The 26062-nt window shown below is 35.8% G+C and overlaps 3 protein-coding genes across 4 annotated transcripts; 2 read left to right on the plus strand and 1 right to left on the minus strand.

The window, feature by feature from the left end:
* The first annotated feature begins 1445 nt into the window (after nucleotides 1–1445).
* On the plus strand, nucleotides 1446–5297 carry LOC145205035 (uncharacterized). 2 transcript variants are annotated; one of them, XM_080077670.1, is made up of 5 exons: nucleotides 1446–1509; nucleotides 1982–2822; nucleotides 3470–3573; nucleotides 4079–4212; nucleotides 4899–5297. In XM_080077670.1, exons 2-5 carry the CDS (start codon nucleotides 2634–2636, stop codon nucleotides 5063–5065), a joined length of 594 nt encoding a protein of 197 aa, XP_079933796.1. In that variant the 5' UTR covers nucleotides 1446–1509; nucleotides 1982–2633; the 3' UTR covers nucleotides 5066–5297. The 2 variants fall into 2 exon arrangements, with proteins under 2 accessions (XP_079933796.1, XP_079933797.1); XM_080077671.1 differs by lacking the exon at nucleotides 1446–1509 and having other exon boundaries at nucleotides 1829–2822.
* Nucleotides 5298–6037: 740 nt separating this feature from the next.
* Nucleotides 6038–21698, plus strand: LOC145204422 (uncharacterized). Its single transcript, XM_080076961.1, has 12 exons — nucleotides 6038–6327; nucleotides 6653–6757; nucleotides 7132–7204; nucleotides 7285–7379; nucleotides 7453–7512; nucleotides 7839–7952; nucleotides 8953–9086; nucleotides 9814–9964; nucleotides 10938–11062; nucleotides 11639–11777; nucleotides 12664–12795; nucleotides 19076–21698. Exons 1-12 carry the CDS (start codon nucleotides 6184–6186, stop codon nucleotides 19304–19306), a joined length of 1503 nt encoding a protein of 500 aa, XP_079933087.1. The 5' UTR covers nucleotides 6038–6183; the 3' UTR covers nucleotides 19307–21698.
* Nucleotides 21699–21720: 22 nt separating this feature from the next.
* Nucleotides 21721–24415, minus strand: LOC145204423 (uncharacterized). The gene is made up of 5 exons (XM_080076962.1): nucleotides 24278–24415; nucleotides 24068–24181; nucleotides 23356–23502; nucleotides 23119–23276; nucleotides 21721–22614 (listed from the first exon to the last, which is right to left on the minus strand). The coding sequence occupies exons 1-5, from the start codon at nucleotides 24372–24374 to the stop codon at nucleotides 22126–22128; spliced, it is 1005 nt and encodes a 334-aa protein (XP_079933088.1). The 5' UTR covers nucleotides 24375–24415; the 3' UTR covers nucleotides 21721–22125.
* Nucleotides 24416–26062: the final 1647 nt, after the last annotated feature.

Consider the following 26062-nt stretch of genomic DNA (forward strand, 5'->3'; position numbering starts at 1 on the left):
TGTGCTTTCAGGCCTAATCTGTTTATAAATCGGAACTAGAATTGGTAATTTAATGTTTTAGGATATTGTAAATATTAATCTTTATTGAACCTGTTTTTGTGGATACAAAAATGTTTTGCAGCAATACAAAGATTTGTAATCTAAATGTCACCCATCTTTGCAACAATGCCACAAATCCGATTATGCAGTAATTTAATTAAAATTATATACTTGAGTAAGACATATGCCAGTTTAATTAAAAAAATATACTTCAAATTACACATTAAAGGATTGGCCAGGTGCAAGGTCAATTAGTTCCGATAAATATTTTTTCCTAAGAACAACAAGTTATGACGTCATAAGGAGTGGTTGTTTAGTTTGGAAAAGGCACCAAACCCAAAAGAGGAAAATGTTTATTTAGGTTACTTCCGAACATATAATTTTGGACTGGAATGTAAACAAAAACTGCGTCATTTAAATGCGATTTGAAGTAGTTTCGCTGGATTTTGGGAAATACCATAGGTGGTATTCCAAGTAATGGAATATTATCTTATGCTAAGCTTAACATTGCAAAATAAATACTAAGTTCCTTCAAAGTAAACAATAAATACCATTGAATCCGGCTACAACGTCAGGTAAAAATACGTTTCTATCATTAAACCGCTTATTGTGTGTGTTGGCAATATAAATTTGCCTATTACTAACTTAGTTTAGAAATCGTGATTTTGTTTGTAGATTAAAGTAAAATAGGTAAAGAGAGTTATTGCAAAATCGATGCAATGTTTTGTGTGAACACTTGCTCTAATCCAGGGGCGGGCAACATACGGCCCGCGGGCCGGATCCGGCCCGCGACGGGATTGTGAGCGGCCCGCAGACAGTTTCTGGTCTTACATGATATAACGTGGCCCGCGGCCACAGTCTGCCGAATCCCCCACTACTTGCTTACTACGTCAAATTATAGTTGTAACAAACAGTAACGCTCCCCAATAATAAAAAAACTTTCCCGCCGTTGTTACCATTGCACCATACATCCATTGTTACGAAATAACTGCCAACCTTGCGTGTGGCCTGCTTTCACGGTTTCCTTTGTTTCCCCACGTGTAGTGTGGTTAGTGTTTCAGCAGTATCTGAGTCTGTGGTGTATGCATTAAATTTGCTGTGATGAATAATTTTATGTTATATCAGTTAGATTGTTTGGACTGTATTGTAATTGCGACGTTCTTGATTGTATTTAGTTTAGGTGGTCAAAAATCCGTTTTAAATCACTGGATAAAGACGCGATTAATGTATCGATTCACGAATCCGGCCCGCCAAGTACTTCATTTTCCCATATCAGGCCCGCCGACTGGAGAAGTTGCCCGCCCCTGCTCTAATCTCTAAACATGCAAATAAGGTGGGTCAGTCATGAGAACATATTGACATGAAATATTCCAATCTTTGCTTGTTTAAAAATTATCTCTGACAGACTGTGAGAGACAAGGCATCAGCAGCTTCTTATCGCTGCACTGTGTGAACGGATACGGATTATTGGTGAGACACGATAATGTGCGGTTCAGATCGAACCCCTGCTGCTATAGATACATTACCTGCTGATTGTTATCTTATATTGCTGTTTACGCTGTTATGTGCTGTCTGGAGCAGAAGACGTACACAAGGAGTTGGCCAGCACGCCAAACTTGGCTGTTGTTTATGACTTGAGTCTTGATTGAGGTTTTATTTTTCGGAAATGGAACTGATGTATTGCGACGTATTTTAATTTAGTGGTATAGATTTCAACATGAGAAAACACCAGCTTCGCCGAAATCAGTGACGGCTGTTGTGTTTGTTTGTGTCCGTTTTGCATGAATTTTCCAACTGGACACCTAAAGTAACCGAAATCATAAATATTACTATGACCTTTTCTGCGTCACTACATCTAATCCCACCGCTGATAATTAATGTAACAGATTAATCAAACCGTCGCTAAACCAGTTAGAAATCAAGAAAAAATCTTTGTCAACAGCATCAAGTCATCATCCAGTCAGCGCCTCAACAAGAAAGATTTCGTCGCCGAGAAGATATCCAAAATAAACTTTACATACAAATTTTTCCCACGAAACATTTTCGACCTCCCAACTGTCAGCACCAATGTTATCACTCCGTCTGCCGCAATCACTTTCAAATGATATAAGACAGCAGACTGCCGATTGCTGATATAAAAACGTGTTCTCGGTAGGCAGGTAAGTATATCCAAGCTATGGTTCTAGTGGAGGTCTCTTTATCGATGGGAAATGTTAACCAAGTGATTAAATAGGCGTATGACCTTAATAATGTACCTATATTGTCGACTTGATTTAAGGATCTGAATATGATACAAAAAAGAACTGTTGGTTTATAAATAATGTAGTTATTTGTTGATGTGACTTGTCTCTAAAAAGTGTTTTTTTTTAAGTACAAACTGAATAGTCTTTATCGTACAAATAGTCTTTATTTGTTTAAATCTATCGTACATTTAAACAAAATAGCCTTTCAATGTTTTTTCTGCCACTGGTGTATTTATGTGCCTAATTTTGGCCTTTTGCCTACAGAAAACTAAACAAACATTTTATTATGAAATTACTTTTTGTAGTTTACAGAAAAATTACCCAAGTTAGGAGCTAACAGAAAGTGAAAAAATGTGCAAACTGCTTCTTTCAACGATCTCTTTGTTAGTGGTGTTTGTTGTTGCTGCATCGGGCTTGTGTGTAATGCCCCGTGAAGTACCAAGCGATTTAAGGGAATCGGTCAGCCAGGCAATGTGGAACCTCTACGTAAGAAGGCAACAGTTACAGATTCAAGCCAACGGAGGCTGTCAAAACTCTGAGGTATTTTTGAAATTTACAAAAACTTTGTATAATAAACATGTATGGTTGCTATTGCTGACTTTTGAGTTCTAACTTGATCGCGTCGGTTTCGGGTTGGACAGGGCTTAGACTTAAGTTTAAGGTTCCAACAAGACTGGTTCCCCCAACGTTGCCCCCGTCGTTTGTTTTTAGATACTCATGATGCCTGTTACTTAGGCGAAATATATGTCTAAACATAAAAAAAACAGTAGACGACTTCAGACTTGTCAAGGTTTTTAGTCGGTTACATTTAGGAATCTGGAAAAAAGTCATTTCAGAATGAGGAAAAAACGCTCTTTGATCAATGGTTTTCTAAATCAAACTTGAAACGGGTTCAAAATTTAAGCACGAACCCAGATTTAAAACAACAACAACAACAACCGAAACTAGTCCTAAAAAGTAAGATTTAACCAAAGTTACAATACAAATGTACATAATCGTGTGTGAAGTCCTGTTTCACTTAAACTTTAGCCTGAACCCGAAAAAAAGTATGCCCGTCCCGACTTAGGCTACGATTTTGGTTCTGGCTAGGAAAAAACGCGTATGCTTATTTAAAGCCATCAAAAGCTTTTGCGAAAGGCGTAATAAAATCTTCAAACTTAATTTTACGCTTTTATACATTTACGCAGCCCAGAAAGCCGTGCAAAGTAGAAGTCGTCGTTGAACGCGATTTTCCTGGAGTTTGTCAAAACGCACAAGGCATGCCTGTTTGTATGGAGTCGAACCCGAAAAAGTAAGTTATGAATTGCATTGCATTGTCTTCAGCTAAACGTGAGGCTTGTGTATCTGCAATGCCCAAGGCTAATCAGGAATATAAATCGTTGTTTGGACTTTAAGATTGAGTAATCTGGATTAAAACACCGGTAAACACAGACACGCAGGAAATTTGAAATATAGCCTTTTAATTGTAAACTAACAGTGGTGCTTGCTTATAATTGTATATTTTTTTTGTTTTTTGACATAAGCTTAATGCACTATTTATATCAGGCTTCATTAATATCCTCCGAAAATTTTCATTGCTTGTCGCAAGTAGAATTTTATGTAATCAACTGATTATGTCACGTAAAATACTGTGACGTGATTGGTCAGCCAAATTAGGTCCTGACTTGGAAATAACATTCATCAATTACTTTGAAAGGGTCTAAATATATATTTTGTGCCAATTTAGCTTCAAAGCGATACGATGGAGTTAACCACGGCTAATATTTTTAACCTCAACAAGTGGTTTGTTTGTGTAGTGGCAGCGACCCCCGTTCAATGATCTTTCACCCCGATTGCATGTATTTGTTCACCGAGGAAGTGCTGAAGCAAAATCTGAGGACAAATCCGCGACCCGAAGCCCTGCTCGCGTTTGTGAGAAGTCTTGTCAGAGGTGAGATTTATTCAAACAAGCACTATTTCCTGCTGGTAAAGTGATTCTTCGGGCTCTGATTATAAGTCGCGCCGGGATTTTTGGTGCGGACTTAAGTCAGAATAGGCTTGATTTGGACCTGACTGCACATTCGGTCATAATTTTCCCGTGCTGGTTTATCGTACTTTCGAGCCTTATTCAAGCTTCTATTTCATAATGACTTTGCGTCTGGAGTTAAATTGGAATGAAATGGGCTTGATTCTGGCTAGACTTCCCCCTCGGCTGAAATTTCGCCGATGGTTAACGCTTCGCTTTGCAATAACATTGGGTTCGGTCGGGGTTAGTTTTGAGCAGTGGTGGGATTCAGTCGGTTTGCACCAGTTCTATTGAACGGTCTCAGGAAATTTTATGAGATCAGCGAACCGGTTAGCATTACTGGTTACTGAAAATTGAATGTTTGTAACGGAACCGGCTGAAAAATATGACTTTTGTGATAGAACTGGCTGACAAACAATTGAATCACACCACTGGGTTTGAGCCACAATTCCGGGCCTGCTGCGCACAACTGTGCAACCTATTAATAATCGGATCAGCCTTGTCAGCGGAAAAATCGGACCCCTTTTGCCCCTATACGTGCCGGCGCCCATGTACTAAAGCTCACTCTTTATTAAAGTTTCTTATATTTATTATCACTCTTATTTGCTCAGGGCCGCCATCTGGTGAAACTCAGGCGAATGCTTGCAATATCACAGAGATGGTCACAGTTACCTATGCGGGAGAATGTTTTCCCTATACAAATGGTTATACCTGCAGATCTACTTCCACCGATGATAGTGTGTTTGATCCCAAGGAGTGCAAAACTTCCAAACCATAGTTTGAGCAGTGAACGAAATAACTTTATACTCGAGTTGTTTTTGCTGATTGTCCAAATGGTGCTTTATTTTGTTGATATTTATGTGACCACGATATATTCGAAATGTATGTTTTTTTAATTTTGTTGGTATGTTTTTTCGTATTGAATTGTAAATAAGTCTCTGACAGTGTGGTCTACGTTATATTTCATTCGTTTACTTCACCAACCAAAATAAACCAGAATTGCATTCCAATGTTTCCTGGGGGTCGCGATCTGGTAGTAAAACTTTTTTATATGTTTGTAAAGGGGTCGCGATGTGTTAGAAAACCTTCAAAGGGGGTCGTAAAAAGTAAAAAATAGTTGGGAACCACTGATTGTATTGTATTCTGTTCTGGGTAAAAGATGTTCATTTTTCAAATTTTGAGCTAAATTCATTTATTTTTTTTGCAAGTTTAATTAAAACAAAGCTTCACTATTTCACTACTAGGACAGACATCAAATTGGAAATGGAAGCGCACAGCTACCGTAAACGCGCTGCAGCTACACTGTGCTATAAAGAATTTACCTGATGAAATCTTGAGTTTAACCTTTAAATCAAACGCTGGAAAGCTTTTTACATTTTAAAATGCTTTTTACCTAGCGAAACAATCTCAAATAGATTTATTTACGTTGACGAGCGCTAGAGAGTTAAAACTTTATCGGGTGATTTCCCGTGTCAAGGGCCAGTCGAAAACATAAGGAAGTAGGCGGGTCCATTAAGTTGTGGTGGGTGTGTGTGTTTTGTTGCTCAGCTCACGGACTTGCCGAGACGCAAAGTTGGGACGACCATTAATTATCAAAGCGCAAATTAGCAATAATCTTGAGAGAGCGGCGTGTGTACCTAGTTTGGTAATTGACCTAAATGTCCTTGTAAACACCATTTACACGTGTTTTGTTATTGTATGAGTTGTTTTGATTGTAGTTTTAATACATCGGCGCTATTTCCATCCGTTTAAAGTCAATGTTGTTTTAAGGTTGTAGTGAAAAAGGTTGAAAGATTGGTGGAATAGACAAATCATGAGTTGAGTTTGTCTTTTACCTAAGTAAACTGATATCAGTAATGCCATAGCCTAGCAAAGTGATATTGGGAAGAAAACAACATGGGAAGCAATGAAAGAAACAAGTTGCCAAATCCCTATGCAAGGAAACCCCTGCTTATGTCGAGATTACCCTTTTCTTTAGTGGTTTTAATGATTCTTCTCTCTGTTTTGGTTGTGTTACTTGTTATGCTGCTTCCACCAAATGTGAGTACAGGTTTCTTTAAACTATTCAATCAACAATTATAATTAGTAGTACTTTTCCATATTTTATTTCACATTAAGGATTATGTTGTTGGTTTGTACTGCAGAAATGAACCATTAAATTCCTTCAACCTGTTAATTTACTTGAAGAACTAAACCAGTACAATATAAAATTGGAAATAAACTAATACTATATATATCTCTTCAACAAGATTAAAACCAAATTTAAACAATTTTACTTCAGTTTTGGTTTCAACCATTCAAAAGTTCAGCATTAACAAACAAGTTAATTCGGATCTTTAAACCATTATTGTGATTTATCATGCAGAAAACAAAAGCAACTTGTAGTTCGAATGTGGACAACACATGTCCAGGAAAGGTATTGGTGGAACATCACTATAGTTTAATAAAAGAAAGAGACATTGATGGACATGTAAGTTTAATTTTAGTAATATTTTATCACTAAAGTGAAATTTAAGTGTATAATTCTTCTGTCGAATTCAACTTAAAGCGACCATCTTCATGTTTCCATGTACATTTTGTAATGCTTTGCGTTTAGATGCACCTGACAAACTAATGTTTATTCAGTGTTTCTTAATGTTGTTGCATGGACATGTTTACAAACTTAAGCAAAAAGAACAAAAATTCATACATACACAAGTCGATGTAGCAAATCTAAACAATCTAAATCTTTTTTATCTTGTTGACAATTAGTTTCGGAAAACAACTACCTATTGATTTTGTGCATATTATCTATTCTTGGTGTAAACCTTTTTTTTAGATTTAAATTCAATTGATTTTTAACAGGATCTTATTCATATACAAACCAATGATTTGGCAACTTTGAAAAGGGTGTGTGACCTGTTTGATGAATGTCGAGGTATGTTAAGTGATTTGCAGGTATATTTAGGATGCATTTCATTAGAACTTAATTCATGAAATAACATTACTGTTTTTTAGGATTCAATAGCAATGGTTGGTTGAAAACATCCGTATCTTCATATCAACACGGACCTGCTGATTTGTATGTAAGACAAGAACCTCTTGGGCCCGGGGTAAGTTTTTGTGTTATGCAAAACTTGCTGGCTGTGCTAAGCACTAAAGAGCTTGTAAAACTTGTTTTTTCAGAAGTCAAACCAGCCATCAAATGTTCAAACTGAATACAGATCATTTATCTCAAATATGAAAGTAAGTTGTATATGACAACCACTTTTGTTCCTATTATGAATAATGTTTTTAAATGCAGTTGTTTATGTTTAAACCATGTGTAATATATCTGAGTTTGCCCACAATGCGTTAACCTCATTTTTTTGTGAGTCCCAGTCACATAACGCCTTGTAATGATGATGTAGGTTAGATTTCTTCCACCAAATGTGCCCTCCACTTTTATGCGCTTCATAATGTTTCAACATTGTGCAGCTATTTCTGACTTGGTGATTGTTTTAGCGCAATTGTGTTGCTATGTAACATGCCTGTTACACTTGTACACTCAAAAAATATTTTGCTTTTTACAGATTTATGTCTATGACATGGCGATAGGTCTTGAGCATCATCCTCGCCGTATTGGTGGTTACGAAACAGAGAGAGTGTTTGTCGAACAACTTTTAAAGTCAGCGTTTGTGACGCAGGTAAGTTAGATCATGTTACCACTAATTCCTTTGTTTGCTGGTTCACAAATTACTAAACAACAAAACACCACCAATTTAAACACAATTTAACAATAGTCAACACAACACTGCTTAGGTATTCTATGCTTGTAGTTTTTTGTCATGTCGTCTTAGTGTTACTAACATTAAAACTATTGTGTAAAGTTTATTGTTTAACCTTATGTAGTTACTTACTTACTTGACAAAAAAAATTACTGCTGAATTGCATAAAATGATCAATAATTGTTGCAATGTTTTAGTGTTTTGAAACAAAATGCATTTTAGATTTAGTTTGATTATTACAATCTATGTCCCTTTATATGCCAATGGCTTTGAAATGGTATTATGTCTGTTTCTTATTATTTATTTATGTAAGGCACATAACGGTCTGGTTCTACCACCTGTTTCATCTTACTGGATCCATTCTCTGTCTGGTTTTGTTGTCATAACCTATATAAAGCAAATTCCACTTTCAATACATGGACACAATAACCTGTTCTTAAGAGGATTAGTTTTACAGGTGGCAATTTAATATGCTTGGGACCGCATGACCTATAGCAAAACATAAATTTGTTTTGTTATTATAATACAATAGCACATCCATAAAATAAAAACATAAAATGTTTTTTTTCCATTTTGTCAACAGTTTGACTATGTGCTATATATATTTTATCCAACATAATAGCTACAGGTTCAAATAATTTTGTACATGTCATTGATAACAATAGCAATGTTAAACTGCTGGACTGTATAACAAAACATACTGTGTCACTTTTGCACTATTTGAGCCTAATGTTTTTCAAATATTGAACTTACAAGTATGTAGTGTTATGGGTCACATAAGTTTCTACAAAAGCGCTCAATAGCAAAACAAGGCATTTCTACTATACCCCATTTATAATGAGATATTCAATTTTCACGCTGTAGTTTTGTAAGTTTCAATGGAGTCATATGTTGCATACTTTCATGACTTTGTTTTTAGAATCCCAATGAAGCAACATTCTTTTTCATCCCTATCCGATGTTCTTCGTACATCCTTGACTATTCGACAGAGCATGAAGGGGTTATTGAGGCTAAGAAAATACTGGGACAGATTCTCTCCGAAATTAAACAAAAGTAGGTCCTGAAAAACCGAATAAAATTAACTGCATATTGCCTGTTTCAATGTCTTTGTGTACGTTGCTGTTTATAAAGGAATGTTGCATGTAACAAGGACTACAATATCTGTATTCTATTTTGTTAGAGATAGAGATTTGTTTTGACATAATGGTTTACCACTACTTTTACTCCTGCATAAATGGGTGGATTTATTAACGAATCGGATTTATGGTAGACTTAATAGCTTATTTTATATTTCACTCAACCAAAATAGTTAGCAACTATTTTTACAATTTTTTTTTAATAGCAACTATTTTACAATTTTTAATTGCTTTACCCTCAACAATGGGTATTTTTGAATTTTGTATTAAACAATAGTGTTATTTGTAAGACAGTCAGCGTTTTAGGTGTTACAATGCAGTTACATCATCTACTATATTAAAGCTGTACTGAAAAATGTTTTGATTCTTTATGCTACTTTAAAATAAGTTTTGTTTATCTATTATAATATATTTATTATAACTTACAGTCAGATACAACATTGTTTTTTACTGCATCTTGTTTTGCAAATTGCACTGAATTTTTATTTGCTGACAGCATCCATAAACGCTTAAATAATATTCTGATATGTACTCAATTATCCAATTAACATACCCTAACTTATGAAAACACACTCTTTTATTTGTTTATCTTTTCGGTACCCATTGTTGCCTTAAGCTTACCGTGTGTATTTTGCTGTGTGCAGTCATCCATATTGGTCATGGTCCGGCGGGTCGGACCACTTCTACATCTGCGCTCACGATATTGGTGCAAAAGTTGGTTCTGATGTTCTGAAAAATGCAATAGCTTTGGTGAACACAGCAGACTATGAAGACCCTTATTTCATTCCACATAAGGTCGGTCTATAACCCAAATGTGTATTGTAATCTTTATCCAGTTTTGTTCATCTCATATTTTTGCTTATCTATGTGAAAAATATTGGTTATAGGTTGTGGTGTTTTGGCAACAATACTTTTTGTAGGTGATACTCATGCTTTACTAATATATCTTTAACATAGTGACACTGACTGATAAGCAAAAAAAATATACAAAACAAAACAGTAAAAAAATAATTGTTCTACTGTCTGTTACTTGGCCATGCAAAAACAGTCGAATTATTTATTTTAATTGTTAATGATTATAACTTGCAGGTAAGAGCACTTAAGTGCCTGTAAGTAAGAGCACTTAAGTTCAGCAAATTTACATGCAATAAGTGTTTATTCATTAATGCAGGGGTCCGCAAATAGTGGGTCGCGACCCAAATTTGGGTCGCGAGACGTTCCAGTCTGGGTTGCGAAATATTTTAAATTTCCTAAATATAAGCATCACATCTACAGTATTAATGAATTTGAGCTTTTTTCAATCTTTTAATCATTATTGCATTGTTATGTATGACTGCATAACTGTGACATACAGTCTATGTAACAATGCAAAAAGTTAAGCACGCCTATGCAAGCATGTTTTTTCTGATTAGCTGTGTTCTCAACACAGAGCCCTCAGTTCTCATTTGTTAGAATAAATACGTTCGTTTACCTACTGTTTTATGTGAAAATAGCAACTGACAACAGCATAATAGCAGTCTTAATATTTAGTTGATTAGTATTTTCCACAGACTTGATGCTTGGGTCGCGAGAATTTAGAATAATTTTGCAAAATGCTTGGGTCGCGAGAATTTAGAAAAAATTTTTTAGGGTCGCGCCAAAAAGTATTTGCGGACCCCTGCATTAATGGATGGCCCACAATTTAATAAAGCCAACATAAACTGGTACCTACCATGAAATGTTTACAGATCGTATAAAATGGTACTTAAACATGAATTCTACTTTTCAGGACATTAGCCTTCCCCCTAGTGTTTCTCCGGGACTACATCGTTTGGCCAGAATCACTCAGGGTGGTGCCAGTGTTGATCCTGTCACCCGAACGGTGTTTGCATTTTTCGCAGGCGACTTAAAGAGGTGAGTGAAGCCCTTTGTCTTTGCCCTGTCAAAGTAAACATTCGCATGCTTGCACCCCACACTATGTGCTAGTTCCTGAAAAGTCAACAAGATATTTTTAGTTTTGTACTTGTCATGATGCTCTCCACCAATATTTGTTTTTGCCCTTAGTGTGTTAAGTGTTTTAAAATAAATTTCAGAACTACAATGCTTACTTCGATGTTGCCAATTGTACAGAGGTGGTCTTTAGCTTTGTAAAGGCACATTAGCAACACAATACTGACAAACTGATTATTTTATTCATTTTAAATAACAAATTTTGCTGTGGTACTGCAGACTATGATGCTAAGTACTCAATAGACCCTTTTTGGCACTGCCACTACACTTTTCTTAAGAAATATAGTCATTCTAGCTTTGAAGAGTGGGAATCATTGCCAAATGTTTTTTTAAATAGAAGCTTAGGTGCTGTAAACTTGTCTAAACCAACAAATACTTTGTTACCCCTTTCTTGTGAAATATGGTAAACCTAAAACAAAAACCTTTCAATTGTAAATTTTTGTCTTCTATTTTCTGTAACTGGTCAATTTTTGTTAAAAGTGGAAGAATTCGTCCAACAGTTTGGAATGAATGGTCAATGGATGAAGACTTTGTGATCAAAACATCACAGCTAAAACCCAATACTTACATGGAGTACCTCAGAAAATCGAAATTTTGTCTCGTAGTTCGTGGCAGAGAGGTAAAAACAAACTTAACTAAAAAAAAACTTAAACATAATGTACAAAGGAACATGATTTTTTTGATAAATGACTTTACAATCTCTATTCATTTGAACAGATTCTGTGATTAACTGAATTAGTCTGTGAACACAAAATTATGCAAAAGTCCTCCTGCAGTTATATTTTAGCTCAAGATGTTTTGAAATATCTTACGGATTTATGGCTGGACTGTCAAGTTTGTATCTTTAATCATGATCAAACACACACATGAATTTAAAATATGTTCAAAACGGCAGAAAAAAAAGCTATGCTCCAGTTATGCTTTTCAAATTTTGCATTTTTTATTGAATAAATAACAAAACTGCCATAGAGCTTTAACATTTCTTGGAATATGACAACAAACATGATTGAAATGTTTACAATAGAAAATATTTCTCATGCACATAGCTCAGTTGTGGACAGTTTTGTGTCCGATCACGGTACTTTCCAAGTTCACATCAAGTTGTACATTAATCATCAGAATTCATAGAATTGTATTTCAAAGATAGACTCTGACCTGGATTAAGTAGGTAGTTGCTCAAAAGCAAATGCAACTTGCCAATATTGTTTTAGCTCATCAAAAAATGTGTTTACCTTTGTACTTCAATAATGTTTAACATCGTTTTTTGTAATCTTTTTTGGTTTCACATATTTGCTCAATGTAATGGCTGTTTAAACTACAAATTACGTCAAACTTGAAGTAGCGGGTATTGTTTACTTTTGTTCTGGAGTGGTGTGCTTTAGTAAATTGTGAAACTGTAATTTCTAGTGGGATACAATTACATTTCAAAGAATTGCTAAATAAGTAGATGTAATTGTAAAGTTTGGTTTTAGATTACACCTACATTTAATTTGTTTATTGTCCAGGTGTGGAGCCCACGTTTGGTTGAATCACTTTTCGCCGGTTGCGTACCTGTCATACTTTCTAATCACTACCATCTACCACTACAGGGTATAGTGGATTGGAACCAATTTTCAATCATTGTTCCAGAAAATGAGGTTGGTCTTTTGTGCTGCATGTTCTTTTTTTTTACTGATGTGTGTCCTTAAACTTTTGAATGAAAGATTTTTATGCTTTTGGTTAAATTTTCACAAAAAACACAAAATTATTTTCCTAGAAATTGGTTTTAAACTTGTTGTGTTTTTGTTTTGTAAAAATGCACACTTGTGATGTGTTTTCTGTTACACACATAAATTTAAAGGTATAACAACATTACAAATACAATTTAGTTTTTCCCACTACATAATGTCTAATCACAATTTTTATGTATAATATCATTTTGCCTAAAGTCTTTGTTACTTTGCAATAGAGATTTGTACATTTAGTTCTTTAAATTTTCTGGTTATTTAAATCCAATCAACAATGATTTACCTAAACTTTCAATCAAACAAAAGTTCTTCAAATTCCAAAAATTTGAGGTGTTTACTTAGAAGAAGTCCTAGCTATCAATCAGGGCATCCATATTGTTTGCATAACCTTTTCTGACCCCATGAAAGTCATAAACTGCATTCAATCACTCAAAACACTAAGTTTGTTTTCGGTACTATAACAAATAGAACTTGACTGGAGCTAGTAAAAGTGGTTCCTGAAGTCAAAATTCAACTCTACATTGCATTATTGTAGGAGGTTTAAATGTCTCAAGGTACTGCATTTTGGCAAAGTTTTTGTTGTTACTTACTGCAATTTTACAAATACCACATTTCACAACTTGCTTAATGATTTTTTAGTCTGTTTTGTGACAAAACAAACTAGCCATTGACAACTGGTACTGGGCCTTGCTAGGTAATCTTCGAATTCTAGGGGAGTTCAATCCCACTTATTGTTGTGGGAATGCCTCACAATAAGCTCAGGGACAATGTAAAAGGACCGTTATAAAAAATCCAAAAATTGAGAACCAAGGCCAACTTTAGGAAAATCATGACAAAATCCTAGTCAACGTGGCCTCTTTGAGGAATGAAGCATTGGCCCATCATGTCACTGATGATAGCATGAACATTTCAAGAAACATTTGAATAATAAAGCATGTCACTTTTTATGCCTATATTTGGCCCGTTATGTTCCCCATTAGGAACAGATCCGTGTATATTGTATAGTGTTCTGAAGCATTGCTTTGTGGTATTTTTTGATAAAAGGTTCCCCACCCCTGGTTTAGAGCTTGCAGCTCATATTAAGACCGTGGAATAATTTGAACTCGCAATGGCATTGATTACCCATAAACACCAACTACCAATACCCACTACCAACAAAAATGAAACAAATAATTGTCTTTGTCCCCACCGCAAAACGACCTCGTTGGAAGGAAGTTAATCAATGTCAAAGTTTTCGTTCTCACCTTTCTGGGATTTGCCAAACTGTTGGTTTTGACCTCACTTTTACGGATTGTTAAACTTTTATTGCGATTTACGATCTTGGTTTGAAGTTAACCATGGCTCCTAGAAATACCTTCTGTTAAACAACGTATGATACTATTTTATACTATTTATTAAACAAGTGTACCACTTTATTATCTAAACAAAAACTGGAAGGTTTTGTGAGATAAGCATCCTCAAACATTTTTTAGTCGACCAAATGTCTTTATGGTTGATTTTTTAATCACATCTTTCATAGACGAAATAAAAGTACGTAAAAATTACCAAAACAACCCGACATCTAAATTCGACAAAACTTGGCTACACACCATTAACGGGTGCTATTGGCCTTGCCTTTGCACTCCGGGCTGCAACAGGGCTTACGGCAAGAATTTGCACAATGTGCGCCAAAATGTGCAGGTCGAAATGTGCGCACATTTTTCGAAAATGTGCAGGTGCCAAAATGTGCAGGTTAAAATGTGCGCACATTTTTCGAAAATGTGCAGGTGCCAAAATGTGCAGGTCAAAATGTGCAGGTGCCAAAATGTGCAGGTTAAAATATGCGCACATTTTTCGAAAATGTGCAGGTGCCAAAATGTGCAGGTCAAAATGTGCAGGTGCCAAAATGTGCAGGTCAAAATGTGCAGGTAAAAATGTGCAGGTGCCAAAATGTGCAGGTCAAAATGTGTAGGTTAAAATGTGCAGGTCAAAATGTGCAGGTCAAAATGTGCAGGTCAAAATGTGCAGGTCAAAATGTGCAGGTCAAAATGTGCAGGTGCCAAAATTTCTCCCTTTCATACTAAAAAAGTCTTTCTGTCCCTTTCACACAAACAATTTTTTGTCCCAATTACATAATTATTATATATCTTTCCCTGCATTTTTATTTTAAATAGTGTTCTGTGCAAATCAATTAACTTATATAGGTATGTTATTTTTCTTGTTAAATGCAGTGGATTAAGTTTTTTAACTGAACAGAATATGACCCTTCAGGGCAAAAATAACAGAAAATACAATGTGGTTTCAAACAAATGCAGTGGTAAATAACTGATGCCTATATAAATGGTGAGAACTTATACTTTTGCATTGCACATCCATCATTTTTTTCATGACATCTCAGTATTATCCTTTTCTAAACCCGTTTTGTTACCATTGTACATATTTTTTACCAAAAATATAATACAGAATGCCCACAGCGGTCTCAAAAAAATATTTTCCCTATCCTAATATTCTTTCTGGCTGTTTCAGTCTCTTTATCTCTCTAATTGTTCACGCCAGATTTAGTTTGTTTATTTATTTGCAATCCCACATGAAACATACACCTTTTTCGTTCATAATGGCAATCATCTAGTTTCTGTATATTAGTCAGGAAACAATTACAAATTTTGCAAAAGCATCTAATGATATTTTGGTGTATTATGATATTCCTACAGTAGGTCTTTTTAGCCATCTGGTCCACACAATAGCAAGTCAGAAGCAATAACATGAATGTTTTAGCAAACTTAAAATTAGGGCATCACATCAAGTATTTGTGTGGGTTTCAAAACTAACCTAATTAAATACCCATATACCAAGTTATGTCATGTAAATGAGCCTCAAACAAATAAAAAATGTCAAACATTAAGTTGGGCAACTGTGTGGTTGTCCTTTTCTTTTTGAATGTTGTCATTTGAGTTTCTTCCAAAGACACATATATAGTCCTTTTGTCAATTGTGCAGTATAACCCAAAGGATGGAAAACTTTCTAATAATTCATTTGTTTCATTGAATAAAAATCACTGGACAGCTGGGTCTTTGACTTGGTTTTGAGTTTAATAACAGTATACTCATATGGTAGTCCAGCAACTTCTAGAATTTCACATATGTCTTTTTTGGAAACTCTGTGAGGATCAGTGTAACTTTTGCAATGCAGTAAAAATCTAGCTTGTTGGCTGGCCGTAAACATCCTGTCAGGCATTTACGCACTTTGTAAAAGTTGCAGTAACTCATAAAAGGATAAGCGAGACCTCCAGACTTTGGCTCCACTAAAGAAATCAGCTGGCCCTGTGGTCGCATGGTTGACAACATGCTGACAATTTTGATAACTTCCGTAAACTAGTTTTTTGCCTTGAAAAAACATATCCTCATAAATACTCTGTTGTGTCTAACTCTTTGTTACTTATCATAGCAATTTGACTTGTGTTTTCTGCACCAGTTTCCTTGGTGGTTATGATGTCTAGCAATTGTTTTGGTGCCTTGAATTTTTCTTCAAATAAACTTAATTTTTGATTCACAAAATTTACCCTTTGTTGACAGTTTAAAATGAGTAACTTTGGAAAAAAACATGATCTTTGTTCAAGCTTGACCTTTCGTCTGTCCAGAGTTCCTGGTCGAGGCCAAAGTCGTTGAACATCAGTTCAAAGATACAGCCAGTTAGGAAAGTTCTATTTTTACCAGACTTTAAATCAATTAGTAATAAACTTTATGCACCCTTTAATATGTTAGGTAAAATCACTTCAAAGCGTTTAAAGAAGTACTAAAAAGATAAAACGTACATTAAATACTCTCCAACAGCACAATCACAACCACGTAGTAACATTATACAGGGTAGATGCATAAATCTGACCATACAAGCCCAGCTTTGTCATTTGCTTGCTCTTAAAGCACCAAACTCAATGCAAGCATCCGACAAGCGTGTAGTGTTAATCAAGCGTGACGGAAACAATAGCTGGACTGTCATATGAGTATACTATTGTATAATTGTAAAATCTATAGAAGCTGGGCAGGCTACAAGCTAACAGGCCTTAAATTAAAAACAATAAAGTCAAACCGATTGAGGTGACGATCGTGTACATATCTAGTCTGAAAAACAGTGTTTCCTATTTCCTGAATGCTAGATAATTTCACGCTTTGCCATATCTAACAAACACAACATGCATTTTTACAAGTTTCTCTTAAATCCGATTTTAATTTATAGGTCATAACTTATAACTAATATTTTTGGCACAATTTATGACCACAACAATAGTTTGACGTTAAATATCAATACTTCATTTGAGCGACTGCACATTTTGGCACCTGCACATTATGACTTGCACATTTCGGCACCTGCACATTTTGACCTGCACATTTTGGCACCTGCACATTTTGACCTGCACATTTTGGCACCTGCACATTTTCAAAAAATGTGCGCACATTTTGACCTGCACATTTTGGCACCTGCACATTTTCAAAAAATGTGCGCACATTTTGACCTGCACATTTTGGCACCTGCACATTTTCGAAAAATGTGCGCACATTTCGACCTGCACATTTTCGAGCACATTGTGCAAAAAACGCTCGCATGCCCGTCTCCCGGGCTGCGCCGTCGTTGTCTAATATTTGCGAACCTCTTGCCTCTGGACGCCCGACACGGCGTGCGTCTTGGTGAGATGGTCAGTATACTCCTGGTAAAATACTATAAATGTTGCTTGAGAACAGACAAAAAGGCAATCAAGAAATTTGGACAGTAGTGGTTATGTGGTCAATGAAGAAAGGTTGGATTAGACATTAAACCAAACTAAGACCATTTCTTCAAAAAGCAAAAACCCACTTCGTTTTTTTCGGAAAAGCTTATAGAAACAAGTATTTAATGCTTACAAAGCAAAAAAATTTAAAAACCCGATTTCAACCCGTATTGTACGCTACCTTGCAGCAAAGCATTGTTACATCGTTAATTCAACGATTCTTGAAGGACCCTTGGTATTTCGGCTCTCAAAAGTGTACAAAGGGGTTGAAACTCCTACAAACTTCAATACATTGTTGTTTAAAGAGCTTCCACTCTTGAAACAGCCTAATTGAAAGGGCTTTAGTTTCTGTCATTGTACGTCCCTCAGGGATTTGATAAAGGCAGCATCTGGTGTGAACAATATATAGTTTATTACTTTCCTAATAGGGCTATAATATAATAGGGCACAGTCACAATATGTCCAGCCATGAGATCTTGCTGACAAAGCGTCTTTTGTGACAAAACAAACGTTTGTTCTGGAGGCATTTGTTCACACTAGAGTCTTGTGACGTAACAAACCAAAAGTCAGCTTAGGTACATGTAGGCACGCTTGTACTATACATTGTGACTGCTTTTCCAAAGTGCGTTTTAATGGTATGCAAACACAGTCAATGTAGCAATCAGAAACGTTTATGTTTGTTCTAACTGACAAGGGATGCGAAATGGAAAATATAGGTTGTATGGATCGTTATAACTCATAAAAATCGATTTTGCTAAAATTGCGGGTCTGATCAAACAAAAAATACGTAATTCTTGTTCTATAACCGCTTAAACCGCCAACCAAGCTTTATGACCGGTAGAGAATGTTCGCTTTATGTTTACATAATGTTACCTTGTTGAATGTTTCCACAATAAGGTTAAACGCGGTCACTAACTGGTTACAAAGAGAGGTGGCTGGTGTACTGATGTATAAATTTGGGTAATGTTACTTTCTGCAGTTTAACTTATGTTTGCGACAAACTTAACGTGGTATTGTAGTGACCAATCCCTTACTTGATATGTTCCTTAAGTAAAAGTGTGCACAATTACTCCATATAGACTTTGTATTAGATGTTGAGTTGTGTTAAATTATGGTATGGGGAGTAATGTTTGAAACAACATGTACATACACGTACAACTGTCAACGACAAATCGTCAACAAAAAGTGACAATATATGGTGTACAGCTGTGAAGAATTAAATTCTAGAGGTGTTTGTGGTTCACTTGTCAATACGTTTGTACAAATCATAATCGCACAGTATTAAAACTAATAGACACAAAATGTGTTGAGTAAGTTCTTACGCTTCTTAAGTATGGAATTTACTGAACACTGTGGAACTGTTGTAGATTAAAAAGGGCAGTGTTTTAAAAATCTAATTTTCAACAGAAAAACAAACACTCAGATTTAAACAAAACTTTTGTACTTTAGGTGGCTGATTTGAAGCAAATTCTTCACCGAGTAACATCGCAACAGCTCCTCGAAATGCAAGCGAAAATAACTTCAGTGTATCAACACTTCGTTTGGAACAATCCAGCACAACCTTCAGACGCTTTTTACTCCGTTATGCAAGAACTATGGACACGCAGAAATGTGGTTAGGTATAAAAGCAAGTCACCACAAGCAAAAACAAGACAAAATTTGCAAGACGGTTTGCATTAGGCGTATCAAAAGTATTTTTTGCCTATTTGTGCCATGTTCAAGGCCATTTTTTGACCCTTTCTGTCATATTTAAGGTCATTTGTTGACAACTTGGGTCATATTCAAGGTCATGTTGACCTTTGGGTAATATTTAGTCTTTTTTCGTCGTTTTGGGTCCTTACGTCATTGTTTGTCCTTTTTGTTCTGCGAAGTGTTGCTGGGTTCATGTTGGAAATCATATTCTGTTGAGGTGAATGTACTTTTGTTTGATTATCTGTAACAGTGTTATTCGTCATTTAGACCACAGTACTTTTTTCTACGTATTCTGTTATTGAGGCCACAGTACTTTTTTATTTTACCCCAGTACTTTTTTACAACTTCAAACCAGAAATGTTTTATTTGCGTCAGAATTTGTTTCAAAAAGTGGACACCTTTACGAATATGTCGAACCACTTTTTTGGCCTTTCTATTTTTTACGCCTTCCCTTAATACATACTCGTCCAACGTAGGTTAAACAATCGCACCATTAGCTATAGCAGATTTGGGTTTGACTAAAACTGACTTGATTTGGGCCTGAATTCACACTAGGTTTTTTTGTGCCGCAGTTTTATCAACCTACGGGGCCTAACTTGGGATTTGTTTTGAACAAATTTCGGGGATTGATCTTCTTATAGCTCTAAGGCAATAAGTATGTTTGACACAAGATTATGAATTTTCCGAATTACTGACACCACCATCCTTATGTGTCATATGTCACAACTATAAACTGACCGCCGGCAAAAATAACAGACAAATCTGATTTTTGATATACCCTCTCGCTTTGATCGTCTAACGTTGCAAATAAATGGCCGGATTTGAACGTAATTCAATATCCGTATGTTTTTGATCTAAGTAGGATTATGTACATGCAGTTTCAACGGAATGTATCTGCTAAACTTTGCATGATACTGGCTTATACGTTAATCCCACATACAGTTTATTAAGTATGGACATTTTTAATAACTTTTAAGTTAAATAAAGTTTAATAACTTAAAAAATGATTAGGAAACTACATGTACTGTTACTGTATAGATTGTTTACATGTTTCAAACCTTTTCTCACGAACAGTAGTACATTTTTTTATGTTTTCTTATAATTGTTCCACTTCATACTGTATGTTTTGGAAATTCAAGTGGAAAAAATCCTTGTAGCTTAAACGTATTTCGTGTTACTGAGTTACGCTGTTACATCTGCCTTCGAAATTCTTGCCACTGACAATATTTTGTGCGTCTCGAGATTTATTAGAGCGGAAATCAGATTAATGGCGCAGTTTTTTTCTTTTTTCACATTTGGTAGTTTAACCCAGAATGAGATATCCCTTGTTTGCTGAAAATCCGAATTCGTATGTTAACTGTGTCAACTACCAATTCAATTTTTGTGTTTACCGGATTTTTTTGTCTCCGTGAATAGCGGCAAGTTATAAGTCGATTGGTTATTCAGGTAAACGAATTCTTCATTACACTATAATGCTGTTCTGGCAAAAGTTTCCAAAGTTTGCCATGATTTGTCGCAAATTTTTTTGTTTGCATTAATTTTTTGGAAGCACTGTTACGAAATCCATCCTTTTAAAAATACTTCTGCTCTTTGAAAAATATCGCAATGCCCGTTGGCTGCGAAACCACGTGGTAAGCGATCGAATTGTGGTCAAACTTTTCCTGGAAATCGTTTCGCACGCGGTTGTGCACGCGCCTAATGTATTGTGACGTAACTTTTGACGTTGTAAGTATTGCCCTATGGTATATACGTATTGCATTGAAAAATGTTGCATCCGTTTTAATGCTGCTATTTACCACATCGGGAGAACTATATGAGCTGTATAAGAAAGCCTGATATAACGGTGAAATATAACGACATAAATTGGCTCGAAAAATGTAATGTTTGAAAAAATATGTTTTAATTTAATTACATGGGTATTGACGCCCAACAACCATTATAACCAGTATTGTATAGAAAAAAATGGGTAAAGTATTAATTTTCCAACGATTTATGTTGTTACCTGACGAACGTGATATATTTCGACTGGAATGTTTTCTTTAGCGACACCATGCGACAGAAAACGTCAGGTCGGATTTATTTGCTTTTTGTTATGGCCGAAAAAAATATTGTGTGTTCCTTGAAAGAATGTATACGTTGCATTTTTGATTTACTATTATACTTGTAGCGAAAGAGTTCTTAGCCACAGTGTGTGTATTTTTGCGTTTGTGTGATTTTCGAAAAACGTTTTGGCAACTTTTCCAAAATTTTCCCTTTTTATGTGTATTTTTTCTGCACATATCTTGCAAATCGTCGTTTTTGCGTTTTCCTCATGTTACACACTTCGTATATGATGGTGTGTACGATTTTCCGTTTCAAATAAAATTATGAAACTCTAAAACGCAATATAGTGAAACATCATCAATGATAAGAAGTGTACTTTTGTTATTTTTTTTCAATCATTTCTTTCAACATTGCACAACCGCTTAGCGCAACAAAATAAGCGCTAAAACTGCGAACAAAACTCACAAAAAAAACATTTCCCAAATACGGTAAACCTCACTTTAACCGGATTCAGTTAACCCGAGCCTTCGCCTAATTGGGACAAAACTTGAGGTACAAAACTTTGTTATGTGGCAATACTTAAACTAATCGACATCAGTTAATCCGGATCTTCGCGAATTCCGGCACTTTTTGGGTCAAACAAGCCCGGATTAACCTAGGTTTACTGTATTTAGGACAATTGGTGTTTGCAAAGCATTATAAACACATCGGGAACAAAACCATCGTATATATTTATAAAAAAAACACTCCTTTTTGTGTAGCTATCACCTCATGCTCGCAAAACCTTCAAGGCCCTTCGGTATTGGGTAGTCCCTTGGCAGTCTTTCGTACAACGTTGCTAAAAGTGTATTCACAGGGTTGTCCTGGATATAAAACCGTTCTACATCCAATATAGCCCCGATAAACAAAGCGTCCAGCTCAACATCTGAGATTTTCCTAGTTTCAGCAATACTAGACGACTCTTGTCTTATAATTTGTGGTTCATCCGACTGAATCCATGTCTTGTTGCTGCGCACGAAACTTTCGAAGGTTTTTAGCTCAGGAGTATCACCCTTTCCGTTCTGAATGAGCTGAGAATAGGTGACAAGTCTAGAGAGCCATTCGTTCCATGGCTCGCCGTACCAAATTGGTTGCTGCCAGTTAAGAGGACGGTTGCAGTCTTTTCCTTCGCAGCAGTACAAACACAATGAGATGTCTTTAGTTGGGTCGCACACTCCTTGCATTACTTGGATTCTTGCTTCTGTGTGACATGCCTAGAGATTTAAATGACAATCAAACTGTGTCTTTTGGCATTCTGCACATGCAGGAAAGTAAAATGAAGTCGAACCTTTTGATAGGACATTAAGCTACAAAATTAACAATCAACCAACAAATCTAAACATTCAACACTCAATTTGAAAAAGATACCGAGAATGCTGTAAAGGCGAAATATATTTATCTTCAGTTAAATGACTGAATGTGTTAATAAATTTGATTCAATAAACGTAAGCTTCATTTTAGTCTTCATCCACCAAGTAACAAACTGGGAGATTCTGGTTTAAAGTAGGGTTTCAATAAGATTTGAATTAAAGTACTTTAGTTCAGTTCACAAATGATTCAGGCCCAAATATATGAGTAAATAAATATTTACAATGATAATAGGCCTAACATGATGACATTGGTGGGTTGAACGAGGACAGAAATGTATTGCCATATACATGATTCATAGAGTTTTTATCCAAAGTTATTTTCTAATATTGAATCATATAAAAATGAACCTGCAGTTGCTTGCATCGTTTTTCGACGTAAATTCTCTCATTTTCTCTTCTCACTATGTTCTGGCAACCTTCACCGTCTTTAACTCTGCATGTTTCACGCAAATTGTTGCAGCCCTCGTTCGATGGAGTCATACTACAAGCATGGCATTCAACAAACTCTGCAAAATATTTATTACTTTTTAATGACTATTTAGCTACTGAAGTAGTTTGCAAATTTGTTTTATTTCTGTCATATACCTTCAGGGCACTTTTCCTGGCCACACTTCTCCACTTGGACACCATCTAGTGGACAGCCTTTTCCTTTCGCACAAACTCTATTCCGAAATCGATCTCCGCCGCCGCAAGTGGCTGAACAATCAGACCAGGCTGTCCAAGTTGTCCATTCTGAAAACATGACAACTTAAGCTTTTGTTGCTTTATGAGAAATTTGTTATTCAAGATATGTCATTATCCTGAAGAAAACGTCACATATAGGAGAAAACGTCACATCGAAACGTTGATTATATTACAACAAAACTACAGGAACTTGGCCGAATAGGCCTGACCCATATACAGACATAAAAAACTTGATCAGGATTCGTCCCCGGGTGTGTCCTGGGTTCGAACCCCGTGAAAAAAATAACAAAACTGCTGGAAGAGCAATACTCATTTATACATTGTGCCTGACAGCAACAGTATGGGTTAGATGCGAACACTGCACAATGGTTCGACCTATGGGATCTATATATTGCAGCTGGTGACAAGACATTAACTGTAGAGGCCGGTATAGCCAGATTACAGCACTCCAGTTTGTTGAGAGTAACAGGCTGTAAAAAAGACATGCCTCACCAAATATGTTCTATACCGCTACTGGGCGCCATAAATCAATTTTGCTTGCGATAAAATACCCATAGAAATGGCTTCATGTTGTAGACAAATGAAACTTGTATTTAACACGTTATGACCGTACCTTGACATATTTCAGCGATAGTATCGTCATGGCAACACTTGTGCGTAGTCGATAAATAAGGTAAATCCCCGCAGCAGCGAACAAGTTGGACATGTTTAGGATTGCGATGCGCAGCTAAAAAACAAGACGATTAGATAAAATTATCTAAGACTGACACTGTGTAAAATTGGCTGTATATTTTTCAATCATAGGCCTAAACACAATTCTTACTTCTAAGTCGTTTTTGAAATGGCAGACAGTGTAGTCTTGTTCCAGTCGCTTCAAGCGCAATAAGTAAGACAATAGATTGGATTAATGGCAATTCCATGTTAATAGTTTATGAACTCACTACAATTCTATGCAAAACAATCAAGCTTGAATGAAGTAAGCAAACATAATCCTTTTTAACACATTACATTTCAAAAAATGAAAGTTTTGCTGTTCTAACACAGAACTGACCGACTTGAAATTGTTTGTTGCATACTTTCTCTATGGTACTGAAACGTACCAAAAATTAGGCTAGCAGTTTTTTTTTTTCTGGTAGCGTTGCCCTTTTCTGCTTTAATATTTTCTGTGCACGACTGCAATCCTTATTAACAGCAAATTTTCAAACTGCTTCTTGTCCACCTAGCTTTAGGTATCGCATAACTACTGAATGTATCTTTGAACATCACTTGTCGTATTAACTTACAGGTCTCGGTATAGAGCAAACTTCCTGGCCTTTAAGCTATTCACCAAGTGTAGGGCAATTTCCTGTTCTGAACTTGCACGTCGTTATAATGCGTTCGCGTGCTAATGTCCAATGACGTTGTTAAGTTATAGAAGTCACTTGTATAAGCCATTAAACTTAGAACACTGCTCCACAGCAAATCAACACTTTAATGGCGGGCCAGACAATAAACGTTCTTTATCTTAACACGTCATAATTATAGACACCCTGCAGTAAGGAGATTTAACAGTCGTTAGTTGTAAGTTGTTTTTGAACACTTTCAATTCATGTACATTTAAAACTCTAATTGGTGATGTAAAAGTATCTGGTGTTGTAGCTTTTTTTTCAAACAAATTTAAGTTTGAATGAATGTAAAATTCGGTTTCAAGATATTGGCAACACATCTTATATGCAGGGTTGCCATCGACTTGAAACCAAAAATAAGGACAACCGAAAAATTATTTTTTTATACGAAGCAAAACAAACGTTTTTGAACGAATCTTTGCATTTATACGAGCCGTGACATATCACATGCCATATATTTGGCCAGAAACAATCTGTTTCAGCAACTCCTTGTTCGTAGAAAATACTATGTGCATCTCACAACAGCTCAGGTCTAGGTTTACTTTTGCTTGTAGCAGGGATTTGACTCGTAAAAAATAAGACAAAAGAAGGAATCAAGTCAAAAAAAGGACATTTCTTAGAAATAAGGAAAATTAACTTTTCTAAGACAAAGCTCTTCAAACTAGGGACAAATCTTAGAAATAAGGAAGGTATGGCAACCCTGCTTATATGACTAGACAATTTGGAACTTTTAGCGGCACAATGCATTTTGATTTCAAAATATGGGCAACACATCTTAAATAACTTCACAATTTGCAACTTTAAGCGGTACAATATTTGCATTTCATGGGGCCTTTGTTGTTTTTGATTCAGCACAATAAAAATATGTTATTGAATGAAATCAATGTAAGCAATCGTTCCAGTAGCCCAAATGTGTACACTTCAATTCGTTTGCCTAATTGTTTATCAAACACTCCTTACTTGTTATCATAAGGTATAACAATTTACTTAAATATGGTTTGAGATACTGGTCAGTTATTGGCACCAATGCTAACCCATTGGCCAAACTCAGATGTCGAATTAATCAAATGGCTGGAAAGGAGCTGTGTTTTGCCTGCGGAACAAAACGAGTACAGAAAAGCAGGATATTTATACAGGCGATCGCGGCTGTTAACTCTTTAACACCTTGCTTTGTGATGAAGCACAGGCCAGTGGTTTTTGCCTGACAGCACAATAACAGAAGC

This window comes from Phallusia mammillata, chromosome 8, assembly GCF_965637545.1.
Source record: "Phallusia mammillata chromosome 8, kaPhaMamm4.hap1.1, whole genome shotgun sequence".
NCBI classification, from domain to species: Eukaryota; Metazoa; Chordata; class Ascidiacea; order Phlebobranchia; family Ascidiidae; genus Phallusia; species Phallusia mammillata.